Source organism: Psammomys obesus, unplaced genomic scaffold, assembly GCF_907164565.1.
Source record: "Psammomys obesus unplaced genomic scaffold, mPsaObe1.curated_primary_1811, whole genome shotgun sequence".
Classification (NCBI taxonomy): domain Eukaryota; kingdom Metazoa; phylum Chordata; class Mammalia; order Rodentia; family Muridae; genus Psammomys; species Psammomys obesus.
This window is the reverse complement of record NW_026585644.1, coordinates 13770103-13795424: the sequence shown is the minus strand read 5'-3', so window position 1 is coordinate 13795424 and position 25322 is coordinate 13770103. Positions and strand designations below refer to the sequence as shown.

Sequence of the window (25322 nt, the reverse complement as noted above, 5' to 3'; positions counted from 1 at the left end):
TCATGAGATGAGCCCCACTTCTTTGTGCTTCTGTACCAGCCTACAGCAGCCTCCTTATGATACAGGCCTCTTTTAGAGGGGCATCTACCCCAGCCTCCATAAAGTGTTACTTCAGATGGCTCATCACAGAAGATTGCCTGGCACCAGTGCCATGGCAATTCTGCCAAAGAACAGTGTGCAGACCCTGAGCTGTCCTGAATAACAACAAGCTGCTGAGTTAGCAAACAGTGCTTCAGGGTACCTCTGCTGCAAGACAGGCAGCAAGCACAGACCTCCAGCCTCTGCTTCTGTGCAGTAGTGAGGATACAGGAGAGATAAGTCTGATAGTTCCTCCCAGAATTTCTATGAACAGTGACTTTGTGATTTTTCTCCTCTGGAGAGGAACAACTGGACAGACAACAGCTAGGCTGGGATACTCTGTGTCCAGAAATAAAATTTTGTTCTGAATTACCATGTCAGGTAACCAGCCCACTCCCCAACTCTTAACCACTCCAGCACCCATTATTAATCTGGGAAAAACCACCCAGAACAGGAAGCAAGCTCAAGGGCTATATTGATAAAGGTGATTTTAACAGCTGGAGGCATTGGAATCAATTCAAACATAATTGCACCCACATACTCACACAGAGATGAGAAATCAGGAAGCTGGCCCCTCCTGTGATGCCTGGTGGACACTAAAAATGCAGAGAATGACTGGAAAAGGAATGTGCCTTCTGCTCAGCAGCTTTATCTGGACATCTGCACTCTGCTCTTCCAAACACAGATTTTGGAAGCCATCCTTATCTCATTCAAATATAGGCTTTTAAAAAAACACAGTGATTTTAAATGTGAATGGGTGCTGTAGGTTGAATTTGAACTCTGCCTTGAGCTCTGAGTCCCTGGCCTGTGGGGCGCTGTGAAGAACCTGGGATCTTCGGGAAGCGGGGTCTTGCTGGCTAAGAGAGTAAGTAAGGAAGTATCTAAAGGTTGCAACCCAGGCTTGGGCCTGCAGTTTCTGGTCTCTGGTCTGCTATGGTGTGAGGCGCCCCCCCCCCCCATGCACATCTACCACAAACCCCTCCCTGCCTTTTCATCATGACGGGCTGAAATCCCTCTGAAACCACGAGCCAAATAAACTTTCCCTTCTTGGAAGTTATTTCTCTGAGGCATTTTGTCTCAGTGAAGAGAAAAGTCATAAAATTGCTTAGAATATAATTGTTTATATGACTTTTAGAAATCAGTCTCATTTTATGAGGAAAATGATACACATTATCTGCAATGTGTTTAAAAAGAAAATAAAACCAGATTTTAATGCACATTTTTTTTCCCTGTAAGATCCAAATATGGATAAGGTATAGTCAAATTATAGGTTATATCTCAGTCCAAATACAACATGGGCCTCTGAACTTCGAACTCTTCAAGAAAGGAATTACAATCTAACAGTTTTCAGGAATCAGGGGTTTAAGAGTGAGAGATGAGTACAAGCCAGACTTAACAGTCTGCACTGAATTCCCCCAGTTTAGGAGGAGTGATTTTTTTTTAAGAAGCACTTTTTAATAACCAGGTAACGAAGATTGCTGTCAGTATGTAATTTAAGGTAACTACCTGATGTCAGAGATGATGGGTTATTTTGATGGAAGCACTCCAGCCCCCTTTAAGCACTATTCATAGTACACCTTACATATTTCTTATTTGGAAAACAGATATTCCCAGCTCCACTTCAGGGAAGAGGCGTGCCACTGCTCTGTCAATCTTGCCATTTATCTCTCAGCTTCCTTACTGACTATGTTATGGTAAGTTTTACAACAGTGATTATTCACCTCCTGGTTTTATTGTCTTGTCAAATGTAAGGAGCATGCCACTGTCAGCCATATTTCACCTCTCCTTCCCTGCTTTTGTGATCCAAATTGGTCCCCGAAATGGTCATCAACCATGTCTTCCCATACAGAGAGCATGCTCCTAGCTGGGTGTCTTTTCTAGCTTCAGGTGCATCTTGCAAGAAGCAGGACTAACATTTCTACCTCGGGTCCTTTGTCACAGCGCAGTTTGCAAGCACCAAAGTGCAGTCTATGGTATGAATGCTTTGTGAACCGTAACAAAGTTTCAACTGTGAAAGCCGAGGTTATGCTGGCTCCTCAGAGATGTTAGAGATAAAGAGCTGACTCTGTGAGTGTCCTGGTTCACCAAGGACTCCTGAGTCCAGGGTAACACAGAACAACAGCCGCCAGAGCCATTTGCCTCTCTCCGCTAACTTCCCGCAGCCAGCTGTCCATATGGAACCCAGACTGGGTTCTACCTGGATGTGGGAGTGTGGTTAGGATCTGCTATTAAAGTGGCAAACTATTAAACCAACTGTGGGATGCTACGATTCTACTTTGGCACCAAGGTTGTCGTGGAGAATAAGCCAACCTGCCCAGAGGGAGGCTGGCCTCAGCTTTAGGAGGTACACTCAGGGCAGCAGGCACTGGTGGTTGTGATATTGCTTTCCTTTGCTCCGTTCTAGGGTCTTAGGATGGGGAAGAGAGGGCACAGGGTTAGGCCTCTTGGCAAATCTAGAGTGTTCATGCCTCCTTGATGTTTTCTATGAAATTGGGAATAAACTCACTGTTCCCCTTTCATGCAAGTCTTCTGGAAGTCTCCTGAAAAAAACTTGAGACTCTTGTGAAGATCACCTGAAATCTTCATTTTATACCTCAAAATGAAGAGCAGTGTTTGCTTTCCATGCAAGTATGAACTACTGGTTTATGGTGTCTCAGTGGATATAAGGCCAAAGACCCTCATGGAAATAAATGCCAACAGAACCAACTCGAATTCCCGTTTTCATCGTTTCTTCCAGAACATCTACAGGTGCCTTTGTTGGGTCATGGACAGTTTTCCCCGCAACCAAGGGCCCTTGGGATTGGGGTTCCCAAGTTATGAGGTCAGGGGATTGCACGTGCTTACTGTGTGACTGCAGTGTCCATTCAGGTGCAGGCCACTGTCAAAGAGAGGTGACGAGGCCCTGCTGCTGTGGTCACTGGATGGCCCCGGGGACCCTGAAACAAAATGAGAGGTATTCATACCAGATGTAGTTTTCAACCCCATCACGTGTGACTATATGACCGTAAAATGGCTGAGCACACAGGTAGAGCCAGCTGCCCATTGCTAGGTCCATCTCAGGGATGGGGAACAGCAGGGGGCGGTTCTCTGGGCTGCTGTATTAGACAGAGGTTTCCTAGGACCTGGTTTCCCCATCAACACTCCTAGAGCAATTAATTGCCTGTCATGTCATAAGTCCCTATCAGGGTCAGAGCAGGGTTGTACGTACACTAGGACCATGAGCCTTTTGGCAGTTGCTCATCCCATTCCACTATTATGGCATAGTTCCTCGGAGCTGCTGATTGGTGGGTGACTCTTGGGTCTCTCATTGCTGCAGACAGGCAGTTTAAGAATGTGGACAATGCAGTCACAGGAAGGGTAACCCTGCCCCAGTCACACCACCACCACCACCACCACCACCACCATCATCATCTATGAAGAACTGAGTTAAAGTTCATTTGTATATTGTTTACACTTGTACTGAATTTACTTGTATAAACAGCAAAAAAAAAAAAAAATGTGGCATGATTATCATTTATAACCATCATAGTTTCACAGGTTGGGGTCTGAGATCTTCCCACTGTGTCTTTTGACAGCTAAGTGTCCCACTATTATGGGAGAGATGATCTGATTCACAAAGATTTTCTCAGAGCTAACACAGAAAGGCTCACCCACAGTGTGTCTGACCTAGTCCAGAGGCAACAGGTGTCTAATAAGCACAACTCCCTTTAAGAACAACCCTGAGACCACACAGTTCAACAATCAAGTTAAACTTGTAAATCCATTAAGAACTGCTCAGGACTTTTTGCATCTGGGCACAGGGGTCTTTTCTGAGACGGATACTACAGCCAAGGACTACTCATGGAGATGGCCTGGAACCCCTGCACAGAGGTAGCCTATGACAGTTCAGTGTCCAAGTGGGTTCATAGTAATGGGAACAGGGAATGTCTCTGACAGGACATCTGGCCTGCTCTTTGATCACCTCCCCCTGAGTGGGGAGCAGCCTTACAGGCCACAGAGGAAGACAATGCAGCCAGTCCTGATGAGACCTGATGGGATAGGATCAGAGGGAAGGGGAGGAGGACCTCCTTTATCAGTGGACTGGGGGAGGGGGCGGGGTGGGAAAGAGTGAGGGAGGGTGGAAATGGGAGGGGAGGAGGGAGGGAGCTACAGGGGGGATACAAAGTGAATAAACTGTAATTAATAAAAATAATTAAAACAAAGAAAATGATAAAAAGAAAAAAAAAAAAGAAGTGCTCTGGAAGCTTGGGGCCATTCCCAAGGTTATTTGGGCTTTTCAATCAAGCTCTCGAAGGCAGTACCAAGAGAAAGATTGTATTCTCTGACTGCTCCCAGCATCGTTATTTCCTGCACAGACATACTGTGGGCAGATCCTATGGGTCAGCTCTTCCATTTTCGTGGTGCTGTCTCATAGAGGCAGGTGGTTGAGCACCACTGCCTGCCTGACAGACTCTCAGAGAGGCTGAACATCTGGAAGCACATAAGAAGCCCTCTAGAAACCATGAGCAGAGAGACAGCCCTGAGACTGGGCCTTCTGAGCCCCTGGAGAGCATGCAGAAGTGCAGAGGACAGCGCCCTGGCTTGCTTATTACCGACTAGCTGCAAACGATGGTGAGCATGCAATGCTGCCAAGAGTGAAACAGGAAGGCAGGTCCTCTCCCCACCCTTCCGCCCCCAGGAAAAGACAGTGAGAAGGGAACAGAGAAGCAGGACTCCATCCTGCAGGTCAGCACCTGACCATGCCATCTCATTCCTAGGACTGTGGTGAGCTGTCAGTCCTCCTGGGAGCACACAGGTGTCAAGGAGGCTCTGAGGCTGACTGCTCCTCCCCAGTCCACCTCTGCTCCTCGTGACACACACAGCCCATTGCTCCTTTCCTGCCTACATCGTATCTGTGAGGACGAGTATGACAAAAACACGTCACCGTATTCCTACATGTGCTGGGAGGCCTGAGAACCATTTACCTCCTTAGACACAAAACATACAAACAACCAAGCGTAGCTGTTCATTTGCTCCCCCAGGTGCACACAGTTGCTGCCTCGTGCAGTCTACCCAAGCCCGTTACAGAGCGCTGCTTTTGCAGTAGCCCATAGTTGGTTCTGTTGTTATTGTTGTTATAATTTGCATTTATAGTCATACTTTAGGGCAGTCCATGCGATGGCTTCCCAAGTCTTTCATTTCTGTCCAGAATCAACCTGTCATTATTTGATTATTTGAGAGAATGATGAAAACACTTTAAACTGCCTATACCTCCTTAAAACCCAAAGGGTGCTGCTGTTGTTCTGGGCGACGTGCAACAAATGCCACCATAAGTGTGTGTCTGAGGAGGCTATGGGTAGTGAGAGGGGAAACTTGAAATTGATAGTCCTTTGTATACAATGGATTCCTAGTAATTAATTTCTCAGTGACTGTCATCTCTTCTTCTGTATCCCCAAAGAAAAATTTGAAGAGTGCCAATATTGTTTTGTTTACTACCATTATATCAGTGTTAGTAATTATGGTGTATGTGTGTGTGTGTGTGTGTGTGTGTGTGTGTGTGTGTCTTGTATGCGTGCAGGGAGAACACGTCTATTTGTGAGCGGGTGTATGGGTGTGGAAGGGTACATACGCATATGTGTGCACATGTGTGTTGAAGATTGAAGACAACTTCATCTGTCCTTCTCCAGGTGCCGTCCACCTTGTATTTTAAACCAGGGCCTCTCCAGAACCCCAGGAAGCCCCATGTCTCTGCCTCTCCTGAACTGGGGTTATGTGTCTCCCCATACCTGGCTGTTTTAATCTAGGTTCTAAGGATGTTTTCTTTCTTTTTAAAATATTTTTTTGGCAACCAGACTTTGTGTTTAATGGATGGATGTAACTGATTAAACACTCATATAGTATTGTAACATAAACCCTCATTAAAAAAATCTAAAGTAATTTAAGAGGTATTAAACAATATAGAAAATATATCAGACAAACTGTGCGATGAAATATGAGAACCTTAACATGGATAGAAGGCTAAATTTAAAGAATGAAAATCCTCTGAGAAAAATCTAGAAAGTGACTATTTCCTGGTGATGGAGAAAGATAAGCTAACGGAAGCTCTTTTACATTTGTATCAAAGTCCCAGGGAGGACACATTAGGGACCAGGGTATGTCCATGTTCTGCCACGTAGATTGAAATGTGCTGGGCAAAAATAGGAAGTTCTGATTGTGACTTCCTGTGATACAGATATTATGAATAACCCCTCTCAGTATTCTTCCTACTCCTCTGGTTCTTTTATTCTTTCTGACCCCCTCTTATTCTTCCTCATATACCCTTTCTGACTTCTTTACCTATCTCCATGTTTTGTTTGAGTAATCTATGTCCTCCAACATTTAACATCTGTAAGTTTTCATCACACACCAAAACAAAGGTAAAAATGTTAAAAGAAGCATATCAATCTAGTTGAAGAGATTTTTGAAAACAAGATCACCAAAAAGCATCATGTTCTAATTAACAAAAGAAAAATGACCATTAGCCAAAGCATGTGAGGGGACCCTTTATCAATAGCATTGGACAATATTTTGATGAGAAAAGGTATGGAAACTCTCTTCATTTTTTCTTTCAATTGTTGACTTTTGAGCTGTGGTCACAACCTTAGCAATGAATGGGCAGTCCTGGGAGTCCTCACCAGCTCTCAAAGTGCCTGGGCTTTCAAGGCTAAGAAGAATAAACACTTCCCTCTTACACGCTGCGGACATTGTGTTAGTGCACAATCCCTGTATATATGAGAGAGAAACGCATCAACACATAAGAAAGATGCATCATCCTAAATTTTCTCTCTCATGGCTGAGTATGGACCCAAATGACCACCTTTCCTTATCTACACACTTACCTAGAAGACTATGAAGTTTCTTAACCCCATATATATCCTATATCCACCATTTCCTAATGTCTTCACAAACATCAAATTGTTATTAAAATATTTTTTAATTTATTCATTTTATATCCTGATTTTAGCCTTACTCATCTCCTCCCAGACCCACACTCTCTCCCTCTTCCCCTCTACGCCCTTACCCTAGTCTACTTCTCCTCCCATGACATCTGCTCCTAGCTTATCAAGTCTTATCAGGTCTGTCTGGATCCTCTTCTTCTGTGGCCTGGCAAGGCTGCATTATCAGGGGGAAGTGATCAAAGAGAAGGCAATTAAGTTCATGACAGAGACAGCCCCTGCTCCCCTTACTTGGAGATCCACAAAGACTGAGTTGCCTATCAGCTACATCTGAGCAGGGGGTCTAGGTTCTCTCCATGCATGGTCCTTGGTTGGTGTATCAGTATCTGCAGGCTCCCTTGGGCCCAGATTTTTTGGCTTTGTTGATCTTATTATGGAGCTCCTGTCCCCTCTGGGTCCTTATATCCCACATTCTGCCAAAAGATTCCCTGTGCTCTGCCCAAAGTTTGGCTGTGAATCTCAGAATCTACTTTGATAACCTGTGGGGTGGAGTCTTTCAGAAGACCTCTATGGTAGGCTCCTGTCTTGTTCCCTCTCTTCTACTTCATCTGGTATCTATCCTGTTTTCCTTTCTGAGTAAGATTTAAGCATACTCCTTAGAGTCCTCCTTGTTGTTTAGCTTCTTTAGGTCTGTAGATTTTAGTATGTTCAGCCTAAATTATATGGCTAATATCCACTTATAAGTGAGCATATACCACGTGTGTCTTTCTGGTTCTGGGATACCTCACTCAGGATGAGCTTTTCTAGCTCCACACATTTGCCTAAAAATTTTGCTCAACTATATTTGCAGCAGCTTTATTTGTAATAGCCAGAATCTGGAAACAACCTAGATGTCCCTCAGCTGAAGAGTGAATACAGAAATTGTGGCACATTCACACAATGGAATAGTGCTCAGCTGTTAGAGGATGTTTTCAAGACAAACACTTTACTGACTGAACTATCACCCTAGCCTGGTATTTGCAATGATTAATTCTATAAATAGTTGTTATAAAAAAACAAAGAAAAATATTTATAATCAATAGTTCTAAAATTTCTTCCTTTAGGGACTGAGCTATATTCTGTCGAAAGTTCCATGACTGCACTGATTAGACACAAAGCTGCAGGGCCACGGAGGGAAGCATTTTGGCAGATGCTCTAAGCCAAACATAGCATTACCACAGGACCCAGAATCCCCTTCTCTAGGTAGACTATTAACAAAGATGTCCAAACAAAGCCTGTTGATGAATGTTCACAGCGGCATAATTCATAACAGCCCAGAATAGAAACATTAGCTGAAGAGTGGATGGAGCAATGCCCTACATCCATATAAAGCAGAGCTATGTAGCCCTAGCAGATGCATACTAGCTCACCAATGAACTTCAGAAACATCACGCTAAGTGGAAGGAACTGAAGGCCAAGGTCACAAATTGTATGACAACATTGATATACATTTCCAGAAAAGGCAAACCCACAGAGGCAGAAAGCAGTGGCTTTTAGTGGCTGGGACCTTTTTGGGCAGTAGAGTGTTAAGACATTTAATCAGTGGTGATGGCATATGACACAGTGAAATACTAAACAATATGCAAAGTCTATCTGTGTAAAAACATCAAGTGTCTGAGAGTCTGGGAAAAATACACAGGTCTGTTCACTAAGTCTCATTGGGTATTTATTTTTTAATTAATATCAATTTAAGAAATGCTGAAATGGACATTTTCTTTACAAGTACATTGGGAATTTTTCTACAACAGCAATCACCACTTTAGAGCACAGATGTTGGCTTCAAACAAACAAGCACCCCAACAGAGTCTGCTCAGGGAGAAGCAATTTTACCTCAGAGACCCGTATTCACCAGAGGCCATTTTGCATGGATTTGTGGAATGATTATGGCCCTTGTGTTTAAAGTTTTATAGATACTAAGATTTAACAGTTTTAGGTTGTAAAGAACAAAATAAAAGGGGAATAGACATTTATAGAATTAATGGAAAAATTGCCATCTATCCCTGGAGCTCAGCATTGGCCTGAGCAGTGGTGTGTCTAGGAGTTCCAAGAGGGTCTATTCACAGAGGCTGAGCTCTGCACTGGTCCTCAGGAAGGGGGCTCCAATGAGTTCCTAGCTAACTAAAGGCTAGGGGACAAGCTGTTAGATTCCAGCCAAGCCTTGAATAGAAGCTACTTTAAAGTTCCTGGGTATGAGAGGCTCTTGTATCCTTCACGGGAAATGGTGCCATTTCCTTTTCAAGAAACAGGTGTTGAAATCTCTGTGCTCTCAGGTCTACTCTTCCCATTCCACCAGTGTTGGCAGCCACCAAACACTCACCATCTCTCTCTAGCCAGAAAGGTTACTGGCCTCTAATAGGAGGTAAGAAATGCTACGCACGTATCCTGTCATCTATGTGGTTCCTGCTGTCCGTTTGGCCAGGCTCTCAGCACAAAGGTGCATTCAGAGCGCACAGTTAGGTCCACACAGTAGGTGAAAGACACTTGCCTGGGGGTAGGCTGCTATGCACTCTACTTGTGCAAGAAAGAGACGGAAACAATTGTCCAGCACCATTATCAACCTCCTACATTGTGGGCAACAGTGCTGGGGGTGGGTACAGCCTCTCCTGTACACAGCCTTAAACCCCCTCCATCACTTCTAGTTCAGAAATTTCCACCATCCTTATGTGGTTTGGATACACGTGCCTCCAAGACCATGTGCTGAAAGGCGTGGTCTCAGTCTGTGGCACTACTGGTAGGTAGAGGATCTGTTAGGAGTGATGCTTAGAGCGAGATAGAGAGAGAGTGAGTCTAAGTGAGATGGCTACATCAAATCCCCCCCCCTCAGAGCTCAGAGAACCCCATGGAAGAAGAAACAGAAAAGAGTGTAAAAGCCAGAGGAATGGAGGACACCAGGAGAACAAGGTCTGCTAAATCAACTGTGCAAGGTGCAAATGTGCTTCCTCACAGAGCATGAAGAAGCAAGCACAGGGCCTACAAGGGCCTGTACCAGGTCCTCAGCATGCATATTACAGCACTTAGCTTAATATTTTTGTGGGACTCCTGAGTGCATGAACAAGTGGGGCCCTGACTCTTGTGCCTGACCCTGGGATTCTTTCCCCCCTGTGGGGTTGCTATTGGGCTCTCTCCAGTGTTTTGCTATAGGCATGGGCCATTGAGAAATGCACACCTCTTCTTTAAACCCAGTCCTCCCCTGGAATTTCAGAGAGGGCAGACATTTTTTTGTCCTTCATGATCCATGTGTCACCACATCCACAGCAATAGGATTGCCCATCACTGTATCCTACTCTGTTAGGCACACCGCTGCTACTTCACATCCTGCTAAAGAACCTCTGTTTACATCCAACAGACATATTTCCTGACTCAGCTTCCCAACTACCAAGACCTGCCCCTGACTTCATTTTCTGAGTTGATGGCCAAGAAGAGGAAATGCTGAAAAGTATTATTTATAATTCTTCCCCCGTTTTTTTCATATTTGCCCTCTTTTATCACTCTACTGTGTTCCTGTTCTCTCTCTCTGTGTCCTGCCCTTATTTTTTGATGTCCAGCAACATGTTTTTGCTTATTTTATATTTATAAACAAAACCAACCTCCCCCCAAGTAATTCCCCAAACAAAAAACCAGATTAAATAAAATTTACACAAATAAAGTTTGTGGCACAAACTTCAAATAAACAATATACACGTGTTCTGGGGATGGGGGGAATCCCAAGTTTTAATTCTGTGGGGTTTGGGGAGAAAAGATGGGGAAAGTGAGAGAATGGGGAAATCAATTTATTTTTCTTAATTCTGTCCATATAAATATATTCATGAAGACCCAAAAAGGAAAGGGAGGTTGGGATGGTGACAAAACAGGAGAAGAGGGGAATGTGAGACTCTCTCAATTGTATTTGACCAAAAAATATGACAGAAATTAATTTCATGGTGGGAGAAGAGATTTTAAAAAGTGATAGAAGAGAATGGGAAGGAGAGGGAGACAGAAAGGGACCAACTAAGGGGAAAAGGGGAGCCATGGCAAAGAAGTCCCATGCTGGTGTGAGAATCTATCTGCTTCCCTCTTCGGCTACTAAGGCAGGCTCTGGCTCAGTCCTTCTGTCTTGGCTCCCTCAGCTCAGCCCCCACTCCTATCATGCCAGTCTCTCCCCTCCTCCATATACTGGGAGCTAGCTCTCCCCAGAATCCTCAGGTCTTAGTTCTTTTTAGACACTCACAGTTTGAAGTGATTCACAGAGTTCTTGAGATGGAGGGAAGCATTCTGGGCAGCTAGGGGGCTGGGGAACACAGCCACTATAGTGTACAAGGCAGCAAGGTCCAAGTGGCGGCTATTCACAGTAGTGGAATAGCTTCCTCACAGAGCATGAAGAAGCAAGCACAGGGCCTACAAGGGCCTGTACCAGGTCCTCAGCATGCATATTACAGCACTTAGCTTAATATTTTTGTGGGACTCCTGAGTGCATGAACAAGTGGGGCCCTGACTCTTGTGCCTGACCCTGGGATTCTTTCCCCACTGTGGGGTTGCTATTGGGCTCTCTCCAGTGTTTTGCTACTGGTTTGCTCCAGTGTTTTGCTCCAGTGTTTGCCCCACCCCCGCTGCCTGCTCCAGGCAGCCCCTGAGCATCCTTAAGCCACTGGATCTTGGCACCAGACATGGCAATCTGGGTGAAGAGTTTGTCTGCCTGGGTACAGGCGATTCCTTCAGGGAGATCTGTCACCTCCAGCACCCTTCCCAGCACAACATCTGCTGTCCCCAGATCAGTGGAGGCAGATTTGAGGGCTTGTCTCTTGCCTTGGTTTCTGTACTTCAGTCCACTCTGTCCCTGGTGTACCCTGTAAGTTGACTGGCCATGGAGCAAGGGAGAGCAGATGGACAGATTGTATTGTAATGGCTGACCCAACAGAGAATAGTGCCCATCATCCTGCCCATCATTTTCTCATTCTTGTTTCTTTCACTTCAAACCTCCCTGGTAACACTGATAAAGTACTGAGTCCTGCATCACCTCCTCATGTCCTGCCCACACCATCAGAATCCTCATCCTGATGTGTGGTAACACAGGGAAGCTGGAGCCCCCCGGTGTCTCTGAGTGATTGATCATAGGCATCGCCATACCCCTGTCTCTGTGCACACGGGAGCATCCCTAGCATCCCTCGGGGCATTCCACAATGAGAGCTGTGATCTTCCCTTTCATCTTTGCTCTGTTTCTGGTATCTTCTCTTCTTACTCTGGGATCCTCTACAGATGAAGCCCTTCCATGTTACCCTTGGATCCCCAAGAACTTGATACCTGTAGCTCTTTTTCCATTTCACAAGGGTGTAATCCTCATGGATACAGGGCAGGTAGCAACTCTTAACCATGAGTCTGCACAGTAGTGAGGTACCGATTTCTCCACGAATAGCAAATATCATGGCGACTCCCTGCAGTCTCTTGAAGATGACAGCCTCAATGATCCCAGGGAAATGAGGCTAGAAAGAAGGTCTGAGTCTAATGGGTCTTCTGACAGAGTATGAAATGGGTGCAGCATGGTCAGACCCTACAGCTGACAAGGCCTCAGGAGCAGCACCAGGCCACTTACACACAAAATAAGGGAGATGCTGACAACATGGTTACTGTAATGGAAGAGAAAGAGGGTGAGTGAGCATGCAGGATTGACCAGGGAGAAGGGGCCACCTTTTCCTGCAAGAAGATGGAGGGGAGAGTAAGCCAGGGTGGGAAAGGAAGACAGGTTCCTGCTGCTATCAGCAGCTGTCCCCACACTTGCAGGAGCAAAATGTCAGCTTGATGGAGGCTGAACCTTGTGTTTGATAGCTTTCCTAGAAGTAGAAGACAGCATCCAAGAGAAAGCCCATACCTGTACTGCCCCCCCCCCAAGAAAGGGCAGTGCTTTCTGTTAAATGTAAACAGCTATGGAGAAAAAATTCAAGTCACAAACAGTGCTCAGTAAAGGGCTCTTTCTAGGCTTGATATTTATCATGACCTTCCTGGATGAAGAGTATCACAAGCTCTGCCCCATCATGGTCAGCACTCTGAAATGTACAAGAGCATGACAGGGCTGTATACTTAATACGAGGTCAACCTAGACATGACTATAAACCATCCTAGATATATGCACATGAATGTATGTGAAGATAACTGTGTGTGCATGTGTGAGTCTGTGTGACTGTGTGTGAGTGTGTAATTGTGTGCTAGTGTGTGTAAGTCTGTGAATGTGTATGTGTCTTAGTGTCTATGTGTGTGCACATGAGAGAGAGAGAGAGAGAGAGAGAGAGAGAGAGTACATGAACACAGTAGCAGAGAATTCACGTGAAGGAAGACAGTTGCTTCTGACTTTGATGTCTGGAGTGCCTTAGGAACCTGTTGCGCTCCTCTGCCAGTCTGAATCATTCTTCTCTCTAAACATGTGCTTGGGAAATGATTTATACCAAGGCAAGTGGATAAATGATGTGGGAAGTAAGAAAATTCCACAATATCCTAAGAGCCACCCCTTCCCGCTTACCTAAGGGCAGCTTCAGAAATGAGGGTGCTTCCCTGAGATACTCAACAGTGATGGTGACTTCATCGCCAGCATTTCTCAGAAGATGCACCTGTTCAGGAGAGAACAGCACTTCACTATTACAGAAGAATCAGACACACGTGGAAAATAGTCTGTATGGCTATGTCTTGCTTTTTAAGAATTTGTTTCAGGATTATCTTTGAGATCCTGAAACCCTATAGGACTAAACTAGGCTAGAGATGGTGGCTATGCATCCGTAAGAGTACACAGCCTTTGTGCTTTGTCTATGAACGTGTGGACATCAAAAGCAGCCATGTTTATCCACAGGGTGCTTGCATGCGTAGTGATTTAACCTACCAGAAAGTAAAGTCCTGTGTATGAGAAGTCAGTTTGTTGGTACAAATAGCCAAATGTCACACACTGGCAAAAGATAAACCAGCTGAGTGACTGTGACATCACCATATAATTTCAAAGGTCAGACATCACCTTAACTTCAGAACAGGATAGGTGTCTTTATTTATTTTTGTTTTTTTTCCAGATGACAGTACTATTTTAATTATTTTTATTTAATTAATTACAGTTTATTCACTTTGTATCCCCCTGTACCTCCCTCCTTCCTCACCTCCCAATCCCACCCTCCCTTCCTCTTCCCCACCCTTGCCCCTCCCCCATTCCACTGATAGGGGAGGTCCTCCTCCCCTTCCCTCTGATCCTAGTCTATCAGGCCTCATCAGGAGTGGCTGCATTGTCTTCCTCTGTGTATAATATAGGATAAACATGCTAAAATCTGTACACCTAAGGAAGCTGATCAAGAAGAGGACTTTGGCTAAGATGCTCAATCCCCATTCAGGATAGGTGTCTTTAAAGTGTGATGTGACACTCTGCACTGAAACCTCAAACTATTCATGTGGGTTTGGTTTTACTACACATCTCATATCCATCACTTAGAGAGCCTAAAAGTCAGTTTTTTTTGTACACAATGTATTTGTTGCTTCAGTTGATTTTATTAAAACACTTTAGCCAGGCAGCGATGGTGCACACCTTTAATCCCAGTACTTGAGAGGCGGAGTCAGGGGGATTTCTGAGTTCAAGGCCAGCCTCGTCTACAGAATGAGTTCCAGGACAGCCACGACTAAACGGAAAAACCCTGTCTTGGAAAACAGAACAAAACAAAACAAGCAAAAGTAAAACACTATTGGTTTGAATGCTATAAATCTATTTACTAGGACTGACTGGAGCCTGACAAAGTCTGTGACCACAGAGTTTCACCAGTCAAAGGCTCATCCACTGTCTCCTTGAACATTCACCTGTTTCTGACAAAACTTCTGTAATCTTTCTACTCTCCGATTTCTTTTTACATCACCCTCAGCAGTTCTCATTTGGACAGTGACAGCATGGAATATTGGTTTAAACTCCTTGGTGAGGGAGGGGCGACAGGCTGAAGAGTGAACAGAGACAGTTGAAGGTTCTTTGGCCTCTAGCATCAATATTCTTTTGTCTTTCATGGGCATGGTTACCCAACTCAGCACTGTCTGACCATACCCTCTGGGCTGACCAGATCTTGAGTTGGCCAGACCTTCTAAACTGACCATATGTTCTGTGCCCACCAGATTCTCTGTGCTGAATAGAGCCTGTTCTAGACTGCTTCCATGACATGACTGTCCTGCCATATCTTTAGGCCTTCTTGGACCATGGCCTCACACCTTCTTTCTTTTCCACTGGAATTGCCGAAGCCCCACCCTACCCCTGTCCACACTTGTCAAGAATTTGGATGTCCCTCCCCTTACAGTTTTTGCTAGTGACCAGGTATTTATAGTTTCCATGCTGCAGATATGAGGTGTATATTCTCCTTGCATCCATGAGGTCCTGACTACTAACTTGCCTCCTATGTTCCAAGATTCCCAGGCTAAGCCAACCTAATCCTATGTCCCTATCTCCACCACATTCCTTTACCTGCTGCTCAGATAAAGGTACACAAACGGCGTAAAAGGAGAGACACATCACTAAACCTACCTCACTCACTAAAACAGGTACCAGCCCCTAAATGTCCAGCCCCTGTCTTCAAGAACTACTTGTACAAACAGAAGAGGTGGGCCTCACACCAAGCAAGGATTCTATTGAACTGAACAGGGAAGAGGCTCCTCCTTGCTTGGTACCTCTCTCAGGAGATGACCCATCAGCGCTTACTCCTTGGCTAGTCCAAGAAATCGTGACTGTCTTTCCCTGGCAGGTGACATCCAGGAGTGGGTAGGAAGAGTACAGTGTGGCTGCATCCTCTGGTTGCAGCAAAGGGCTTGCCTTGTAAGTCTCACCTCAGCATGCCTTATCTCTGGTCAGGGGATGGCCACAAAGGCTCAAAAGTGGGCATCCACTGTGATACCCTGGTCCTGAGAGCCCAGTGCAGGGTAGTTCCAAAGATCAGGGACAGGACCTGTTGAGACCTGTGGAACCCAGATCGTCACAGCCTTGAACAGCTCTCTCTACTCCCCACACAGCACAACCAGGTCACAGTGGTCCTGTGGATCTGCACCCTGGCTGGTTTGCTCTGCATATTTGTGTGTGTGTGTGTGTGTTATGTGTGTGTCCCTGTTGAATTATTAAATAAAATGAAACTTAAATCTCTTTAATGAATTCTAGAGCCCTTCAGCAAAGCAAGTGTGTTTGAAGCATTAAAATCTGTGATCACATATTTATATGAGTTTATATGTATCTTGATAGATAATCCTGTCTGAGTAACAGAGCCATCTGGAAGACTGTGGCAATGTGGCCTGAAATATTCAAGAACTTTATTTTAATTAAAGGTTAGTGACATTTTTCCATCTCTCAAATCTCAAAATGCTCACATTGCCCTGATAATTCAGAATAATATATGAGTGAGACACAGGTCTTGACTCACTAACAATCCTTCTCTTCTAGGTCAAAGCCTGTCTGTGGAGCGGGGCAGTGATGGGGTGGGGGTGGGGTGGGGCGTGGAGAGGTTTCAGTATTGGCCACAGATGTTGCCATGTTTGCAATGACCTGCAGCTTTTCTCCCTTGGCAGATCACTGCCTTGTACTGACAGGGGCTGGAAGCAGCTGCTTCTGCCAACAGTAACCACAGTTGCCTTTTGTAATTGCTGCTGTTCCCTGGAGACTTTGCCACTTTGGGCCACATCCCTGATTGGAGTGTATACCCATCTGGGCCCACTGGGTACAGGCTGCTGTTCTCAACTCTGGTTTCTAACCGCGTCCTCACGGGTAAGCCTTCTTAAAGAGGATTCCACATTTTCTTTTTTCTCCCACATGTGATCACCCAAAGCTATCTTCTCAGCTTATCCAGACCCAAACAAACACCAGACATTTCCCTCTCAGGGTCTGGGTCCTGGAGTTAGCCCTGTCAGCAGGGTCGATTCCGGTGACACGCTGTCCTGCAGCGGGAAGACTGCTTGTCCACCCATGGAGAGAGGCACCCTCATGATCCTACGGTCACCTCCCAAGGGCCCCTCCTCCAAAGGGACACGAACACTCGGCCTATAGGTGAGGACTGATGATGACCCAAGTGAGAGCTCTGGGATCTCAGCGTAGTGTTCTACAGACTCCCCTAGACTCCTGGGGACATGAGTGGGTGCTCTACTCATGGGAACACGGGTAGACATGAGGCAGTCTCAGAAGAGTCACTGCACAATTCTGGATACAAAAAGGATTTAAAATACAATGAAAGAATGCGTACCTTTCACTGCTCTTTCAACCTTCCAGGCCACTGTGAGGAAGTTTGTGTCTATCCAGAAATAGTCTCAGAAAAGGCTGTCTCTGATCTCAAGGGCAACTTGGCCTTATCTGTAAAATTTCACGGGTACCCATTTGCCCAGTGACCACACAAGTGCATCAGTACCCGTGGCATGCCCGAGTGAGGCTATTTACTACAATGCCTCTGTTTCACAATAGCAGATACATGCCCTGAACTCTGGCCAATGGCCTTCTTTGCCTAAAACAAACATCACAGGTTCATGATTTTCTGGCTCCTCTTGGACTCCTGCATCTGATTCAGAACCATCCTGATTTAGGCTTGCAGAGTGGGTCCGGCACTGGGATTTGCTGATGCTGGGTTCACAGGCCTTGCCTGGTGTCTTTTTAGCAGGAAAGCCGCTAACAAGTGCTGTTACTAACTGTGTGCTGCCCACCCTCCCATGGCTCTTCTTTTATAAACTTGCTTCTCTGTCTTTGTCACACCTTCGTTTAAATTCCTTGTTAATTCTGCTTTAAATCCCTGCTGCGGAAAATGGATTATTATTTTTTTTTTTGAGATTCTTGCATGTTTAAAAGCAGCTACCTAACCCTGAGGTGTAGCTTAGTTATATCTTCTATGTTCTGACGTAAGATATGTTTGTGTTAATTCATGCTTTAAAAATAAAATTATGTGTTTCAACTTGGTTAACGGTTTATATTAAAGAAATGTGAAAACTTTTCTTTTTTCCCTTAAATTTAGAGATTTATTCTGTTTAATCCACAAGCTTTATATAGCTTTAGTTAAAAAATAAAATAAAACAAGTGAAACCAGTCACTATGTCCAAGTCCAGACAGCCAAATGCAAGAGCTCCTCAGTATGTGCACACTGGACGAGGAAGGAAAAGCTAGGAGTGGGAGCCACGGAGGTCCATTGAACACATTTATATAACTGAAAGGTCTCTCCTGGGTTTAGTGAATTGCCTTAACAAAAGAGAAGGAAAAGGGGGGAGAAGCAAACAAAACAAAACAACCCAAAGAGGAGGAGATTCCAGAATTTCAAATCAACTAATGAACCTGTCACACAGGGACAAAATCTCCAGCAGCCATGAGCGGCACCTCCACTCTCTGAGACCCTGACATGTCAGCAGACTCCACAGGCAACAGGAGTGTTTGCAGCATTAAAACACACACTCACACCTTTGTGGCTCTTCAACCGTGGTCTCATTTCTAGGCAAGCTATACAAGGCTGGAAGCATAATCTACATGGGTGCTAAGATTCAACAGAAAGGGGAAAAACAAACAAACAAACAAAAAACCACAAAACCTCTGCAGAGAGGCAAGGGCATTTCAATGAACCACAAGATTTAGCCAACAATATTTAGCCCCCCTCCCTTTTAAAAAAAGATATTACTTTTTTGGCTTAACATACTTCAATCTAAATGTGACTGGAAAAATGTCACTAATATACTAATATACCTTGGACACCTTTGTAATGTAAATCTATCCCCCCCCCTTTTTAAAACTCGTTGAACTTCAACCTAGCAGTGATTAGAAGTGTTATAGTCTAAAGCTCAAACACATTTTAGCAATTTTGAAACTGAGTTGAGTACAAACCAAATAAAATTTACAATGTAACAAACATGTCCACTGGGGACCATGGGATGCTTGAGCCTTCCGTGTGGATTCCAGGGGCTTTCCCCCTCTCAGGCTCCTTTCTAAGTCATCAAGGCTGTGGGCTTCAGCTTTGCTTTCAGTCTCCTCCTGGGCTCTGGTGTGGCCACAGGCTCTTCCTGTGGTTGCTGCCACAGCAGAAAAGGCTGCAGGGGTTGCAGGAGCTGCGGGGGCTACAGCCACAGCCTTCTCCTTTTTATTGTGTGTGTGTGTGTGTGTGTGTGTGTGTGTGTGTGTGTGTGTGTGTGCGCGCGCGCGCGTGCGTGGACTTCTTGTGTTTCTTATCCTTTTTGTGTTTCTTGTCTTTCTTCTTCTTTTTCTACCCCCCACCTCCTTCTTGAACAGAATTCCTGGCAGGGGACAGCCTTGGTGTTAGGCTTTTAGCCTTTTTGGCTGGTACGGTGGGTGACCAGTTTGTGGTGGGGGTGACTGAGACTGCACAGGAGATGGAGGTACTGGAGACTTTTTAGCTTCTGGCTCATGAGACCCAGAGACAGGTAGGGAAGATGTAACCCCTTCTTACAGACTGAGGGTTTGGTGATGGCAGTCTTTTTTGTTTGTTTGTTTGTTTTGTTTTGTTTGTTTGTTTTAAAATCTTTTTAGGTTCAGAGGTGTCCTGGATAATCTCCTAATAAGACTAGTACTTGGAGATGGGGACTGCCTTCCTTAGGGTGATGCTCGTGCTCCCTTTCAAACAGGAGGAGGACTTGAGATCTGAGGAGCCCTTGGCCATGGTGAAGGAGAATGACCTTTGTTTGGTTGTGGTGACCCAGCTTCCTGGGTGGTTCGGCCTGGGCAAGATCCTTTTCTATGCTTTGAAGATATGGAGGGTGAGCATCTCTTGGTGACTGAGGGCTTCTTTGCTTGGGAGGTGGAGAGTGGGAGGACGTGCTTTGGTGATGAAGATGGTGATGCCCCTCACTTGGGCAAAGGTGGGGGCGAGGCAGTTTTTTTTCTTTGGAGAAAAGGAGCAGCATGAGGGGGGGAGGAAAGGAAGTCCTTTGTCTTGGTGGTGGGGTGGTAGATCTGGAAGAAGTGGGAGAGGGGGCAGAAGAGGAGGGGTAAGAGGAGTTGGAGAAGGAGATCTTGCCTTCTGGCAGGGGGTGGGGAGGGACTTCTCCTTCTACCCCGGGAGGAAGTCTCTTTTTGGACTTTTGAGGTGACAGAGAGGTACTCCAAGAAGGAGAATGTCTTTGCAGCCTGCCTACCTTACCATTCTTGACATGGGCTCTCCTGGGCCTCTTATCTTCTGAGGTGGAAGAGGAGCCAGAGCCAGATGAAGACTGCTGATTCTTGCCTCTTTGGGAACGAGATGAAGAGGATGACAGACTACTTTCAGACAGAGATGCGGAAGAATGCTTCCTTGTCTCCCAGGAGACCTACTCCTCCCTTTGCCTTGGTGGCAGAGGCATCTGTCTTGGAATTCTTCCAGATGGTGGTCACCTTCGTGGGCTTGGCTGCCTTGTAGGAGGGTACAATCTTGATCTGGATCTGTGTTTCCACCTTGTTCTAGTATGAGAAGGTGATCGAGAACGTGACTGAGATCTGAGTCAAGTCTTTTCCTTTTTACTGGAGAAGGGTCTTTGGGCTCTGGCACAGGCTTGGGCTTCGGAGCTTTCAGGATGTTACTTGTTGACATGGCCTCCTGCACTGCTTTCATTCTCATTGATGGTTCTGGGAACTCTGAAAATTTCTCTTTTTCTGGGGAAGGGAAAGGGCTCTGGCTCTTGGTCCTGTGACAGGTAGGTCAAGAGTAATGGTGGGTACTTTCTCTCTCTCCTGATGGGGAAAGATCATCTTCTAGGGGAAGGAGATCTGGGTTTGCATCTTCTCAGGCTTGGAGACCGCTCCCTTTTTCTCTGCTGCTTTCTTCTTCATCCTTATCCCTCTTATCTTTATCTTCATCGTGTTTTTTTTTTTTTAAGAGATACCAATTTTTCTCATTCAGTTTGTCTCTGTTTTATTTCTTCCTTCCTCAACCCTAGGAAAATGGAAGGGGTCCCGGAGATATTTTCTTGTGCACTTAACAGCAGGGGCCGCAGTTCTCTCATGAATTCTCTAGCATTTTCTCCATTCAAAAAATTCAGTCAGGTTGATAAGCATCATTTTGAAATCTGGATTCTTCACATCCAGCTGGTTGAATATAAATTCAATCAACATCATCTTCAAATCCAAGGATTTCAGCTACTCTTTGTTATCCAAGGCTTTACAACCTCCAAATTTACTTTGCTTGTGTCTACCTTTTTTCTTTCTTTCTTTCTTTTTTTTTTTTAATCTAGGCAGTTTGTGAATTTCAGCTGCTTGAAGAGTTTCTCCTGTTTGTTGCTGAACCAATTATCCTGCTCCGTACTTGTTCAGTGGAAGAATCTTGAGTCCATCTTGCTGTCTTGCTCAGAGATTTGCTCCCTATCCCAGTGTGTACTGCGCCTTGCCACCATGAAAACCTTTCAAACAAGGTTCATTTTGTTGACAGGGTAAAATATATACTAAGCTTCCCTTGTGGTTTAAACTACTTCAAACATTCCATGTATTCTTGAAAGAATGTGAGTTTTATGGTGAATAAATACATACTTACACATCTACATGTTTGCATGCTTAGACTTTTGTGCATACACTTACCATAATACACACAAATGCACCATTACATACCCTGGGACTCACAGGTTTTTATAAATTTAATTTACCTGTTTTGCACATATCTTTTCAATTGCTTTCTTCATACAAATGTAACTAAATAGAAGTTTAGTTTTCAATACTCAGGTTTAATTGAAACATCAGGACATCGGCTTATGTGCACAGCTGTGAGGATTTTTTAAAAATCTGCATTCTCTCTCATTAAATGACACATAGAAAGTCTGACTAACTAAAAGAACTAAACTTTGAGTCTCTTCCACTTCTCAGCCCTCCCTAGCATTGCCACACAATTCAATACCTGGAGAAGAGGCAGAAGGGGGAGCCGTGATATATTCTCTTCATTCTGAGCACAAGACCAGATTCTACAAAGTCTGGGAGATTCCGCTACCCAAGGAGACAAAGCTGCATGAAGCCTCCATGGAAAACACCCTAGCTCACTTCCTTGTAAAAATATCATGCTCCTGGTAGGAGAGCCCAGTTGGTTATACTTAATTTGGGTGTTTCCCCCTTTCCAGTTATCAGTGTTCTTTGAGCATAGAGACCAAGAGTGAGCAGCCTATGGAAGTGAGGGCAGCATGCTAGCCTGGACTCCAGCTGACTATCAAGCTCTGTTCATAGAACTTCACCACATCTCTACCCTTCACACCTGCGTGTGGGAAGGGCAGGCTCCCTGAGAACTGGCCACAGGGTCTCTAAGTGATCCCACTTCCCAAGCTGATTCACACCAATTGAGATTCGATGATGTAAATGACTTCAACCTCTGACTCTGAATTGAGACACTGGAGTGACCCAGGCTGTGTGACCCAGCCAGAGAAAATGCCTCAGGTTCACCCTAGTGGCTGTGAGTGACTGAGCTCTCATAAATGAAGACACTTCAGAATCTAGCCCCTCCTCTTTCCCAAGAAGACATCTCTCCCCTCTCCCCCAGCATTTCCAACACCACAGGCCTCCTTTTCACTCATCTGCTGAAACAGAGATCTTCATTCAGTGCCTATGTGAACGGTGTGCCCTGTATTCCCACCAACGGACACACTACCTTACAGCCTGGCTTCACTCTGAGTCAACCACTCACTCTCAGAGGAAGAGCTGCCTTTGCTTTGTCTCAGCCTGACTCACCATTCAGCCTTCTTCAGAATGTGCCCCACAATGCATCCGTTCTGTGCTGAGCAACTCTACATGGACCAGCACTGTGTCAATGTACTTTGAGACAGAGGGACAATCTCCAAGCTGTGCTGTGTGCACACCTGTGGCATTTCTACTTCTCGGACCACAGCAAAAGGCTGATAAAATTTGGCTTGCCCCACAACTCCCCCTTATGTCTATCTTAGCTCTCTTCACTGTATCCAGCCTAGCAAGGCAGAATTCCTATCATTTAGCTCGTGTGAGTTGACCTCCCAGACACCTTCAACCTGGCTGATCCCTGCTCCTTTTCATCAATCTTTTCCCGTGTATTCCAGTACCCATCTGTCTGCCTGGCTACCCCTGCTGTCCTTGCTGATTTCGGAATGCTTGAATCCTGAAGGAGAAATCCTTCAGTCCCTTGCCCTAGTAAACTTCACTTTTCAAACACTCACTGTCAAGCTCTGATCTCAAAACCAAATATATAAATGCTTCTGCTTCTCATCTCAAAGCAATATACCTCAACAAAGCCCTCTCCTCCTAGACAAATTTTAGTCGTATGGATATCTCCCCGTGGCCCTGCCCAGCAGGAAGTAAAAACTGGCTATGGTTGAGAGATCCTCCATTTGCACTACTGTAGCCAGAGAGCACAAACTGTGGAAGTTGGTTGGCACGCACATTGGAACTCATTGCTCTCAGCCAGGATCTGTTACCCTGAATGTTACCCTGTTCCGAAATTACTAACTTTTGGACCTTCTATCTTAAAAGTTTCTTGTGATCATGTAGGAGCAGTGTATATCAGTGTGTGTGTGTGTGTGTGTGTGTGTGTGTGTGTGTGTGTGTGTGTGTATGTGTGTACATGTGAGTTTGGTTTGAGAGGGAGTTGTGCAGTATGTTGGCAGGAAGAAAGGAGGCAGCACTGAGCTTCTGAGAAAATAGGGAAATCCATTTGTTTTATACAGGGAGAAGTAATCTAATTTTCACTCCAGTATTTTAATTTTGATGAAGTGTTAGATTGACCAGAGTGTCATAAACCATCTCTGCTTATTTTGTATGATTTGTTTGTTTTAGTGACTCCCTTAACTTTATATTCACAGCAATATGTTTCAATATATTTGTAGACGTTAATGTTTATTATCTAGTTTTCTAATTTAACTCTATATGATTTTTTATATTTTAATTTTTGGGTTTTCAAGACAGGGTTTCTCTGTGTAGCCCCGGCTTTCTTGGAACTTGCTCTGTAGACCAGGCTGACTTCACACTCAGAGATCCACCTGCCTCTGCCACTTGAGTGCTGGGATTAAAGGTGTACGGTGCTATACCCAGATATATATGATGAATATAATTTCACGCCCATATATATCCACCTACCTGTCCATCCATCCTCCCATTCATCCACCCTTCCATCCATCTATCTGTCTATCTATCTGGGACATTTACTTTCCTTCCCATCATTACAAAGTCCTGCCAAGCTTTGCACCTCCTGCTGCTTGTTCTGGGCAGTGCGGTTGGCTGTTGCTGCTCTGTATGTTATCAGTTCTGGACTGGCTGATGCTGCCTGATTTTCAGGTACCCTTCTAACACATCCTACTGTTTTGGAGCTATTTCTTTTAAGGGAACTACTCTCTTCTGGGTGAAGAAAGAAGCTCTAGGACTTAGAAAACATAAAAGGCCTGGCAAGTTCAGAAAGAGGGAAGACTCACGAGCCCTCTTCTGAAAGCAGCAGAGGGAGGAGAAACTCTCTCTGGAGGAGCTGCCTGAGGGCACTTATGTTTTATGAGTCATCGCCCATGCTGAGGTGGGCCTTACATGGCATAGATGCAGCTTTCCCTGAGTCACCCTTGTTCTTCTATGTAGCCCCAAGAAATTCATTGGCGCATCAACCAGACAGGTGAAATAACTTCTTTGATATGTCACGGCCGAAATGAATAGATGTCTGTCTCCACCACTCCCCCCCAAAAAAAACAAAGGAAAATAAAACAAATGAAAAAAAAAAGCCACACGCCGCCCTGTCCTGCGGTTTTCCATTGCGGTTCCTGTGGATTCAGCTCCCCTCCCCCTTCCCACTGGTTCACACAGTGTATCTAACAAGAACCTCTGCAACTGTGAATATTTTCTGGGTTTGTTTAAATAAGTAAGGAGTATTAAAAAAAAAAAAAACATTACCTTGAATGATACCATAACAGAGCCAAGATATAGCTTTCCATAACTAGTCTTTAGCATTCATGCAGATTTTTCACCCTGCCTTATTAGAAGCTGCATGCATGCTCCAGCGAAGCCCTTGTTTTAGCAGATGCCGACCTCAGGTTAGCCCCTGCAGGCGTTGGGTCCAGCGTGCTTCACTGCGATTCTAAATCTTCAGTCATTTGCATTGGAAACAGATGCAATTTTAGCATCCGCTGGGGGTTGTTGCTTTCAGTCGGGCACATTTTACTGCTTGATTCAGTTACTGTGTTTAAACAAATTATAAGTAAAACATGAACCAGTTCTAGCCACAGGAAAATCAACTGTCTTCAATGAATAATTATAAACTTTGAAGTGGTTTCTACCTTCTTATTTTCTTTAAATCACACATTTTTCATCTACCCACGTACTTAGACAATTGAATTTTAACTGTCTAAGAAGACATCCTTTGGAGTATTCATCATTTTCAGGCATGAAATAGTTCCATTTGTGCC

The 25322-nt window shown here is 44.8% G+C and overlaps 1 protein-coding gene and 1 pseudogene across 1 annotated transcript in view; both read right to left on the bottom strand.

The window, feature by feature from the left end:
• The window catches only part of Sntg2 (syntrophin gamma 2), a 218490-nt gene that overhangs the window by 93575 nt on the left and 99593 nt on the right, over window positions 1–25322 (bottom strand). Inside the window, exons 7-8 of the mRNA XM_055624844.1 lie at window positions 13519–13606; window positions 2923–3014 (exon numbers count right to left, since the gene is read on the bottom strand). Coding sequence (XP_055480819.1) covers window positions 2923–3014; window positions 13519–13606 — 180 coding nt within the window. The remainder of the gene's footprint in view (window positions 1–2922; window positions 3015–13518; window positions 13607–25322) is intronic.
• LOC129687069 (serine/arginine repetitive matrix protein 1-like) lies at window positions 14796–21269 on the bottom strand (annotated as a pseudogene).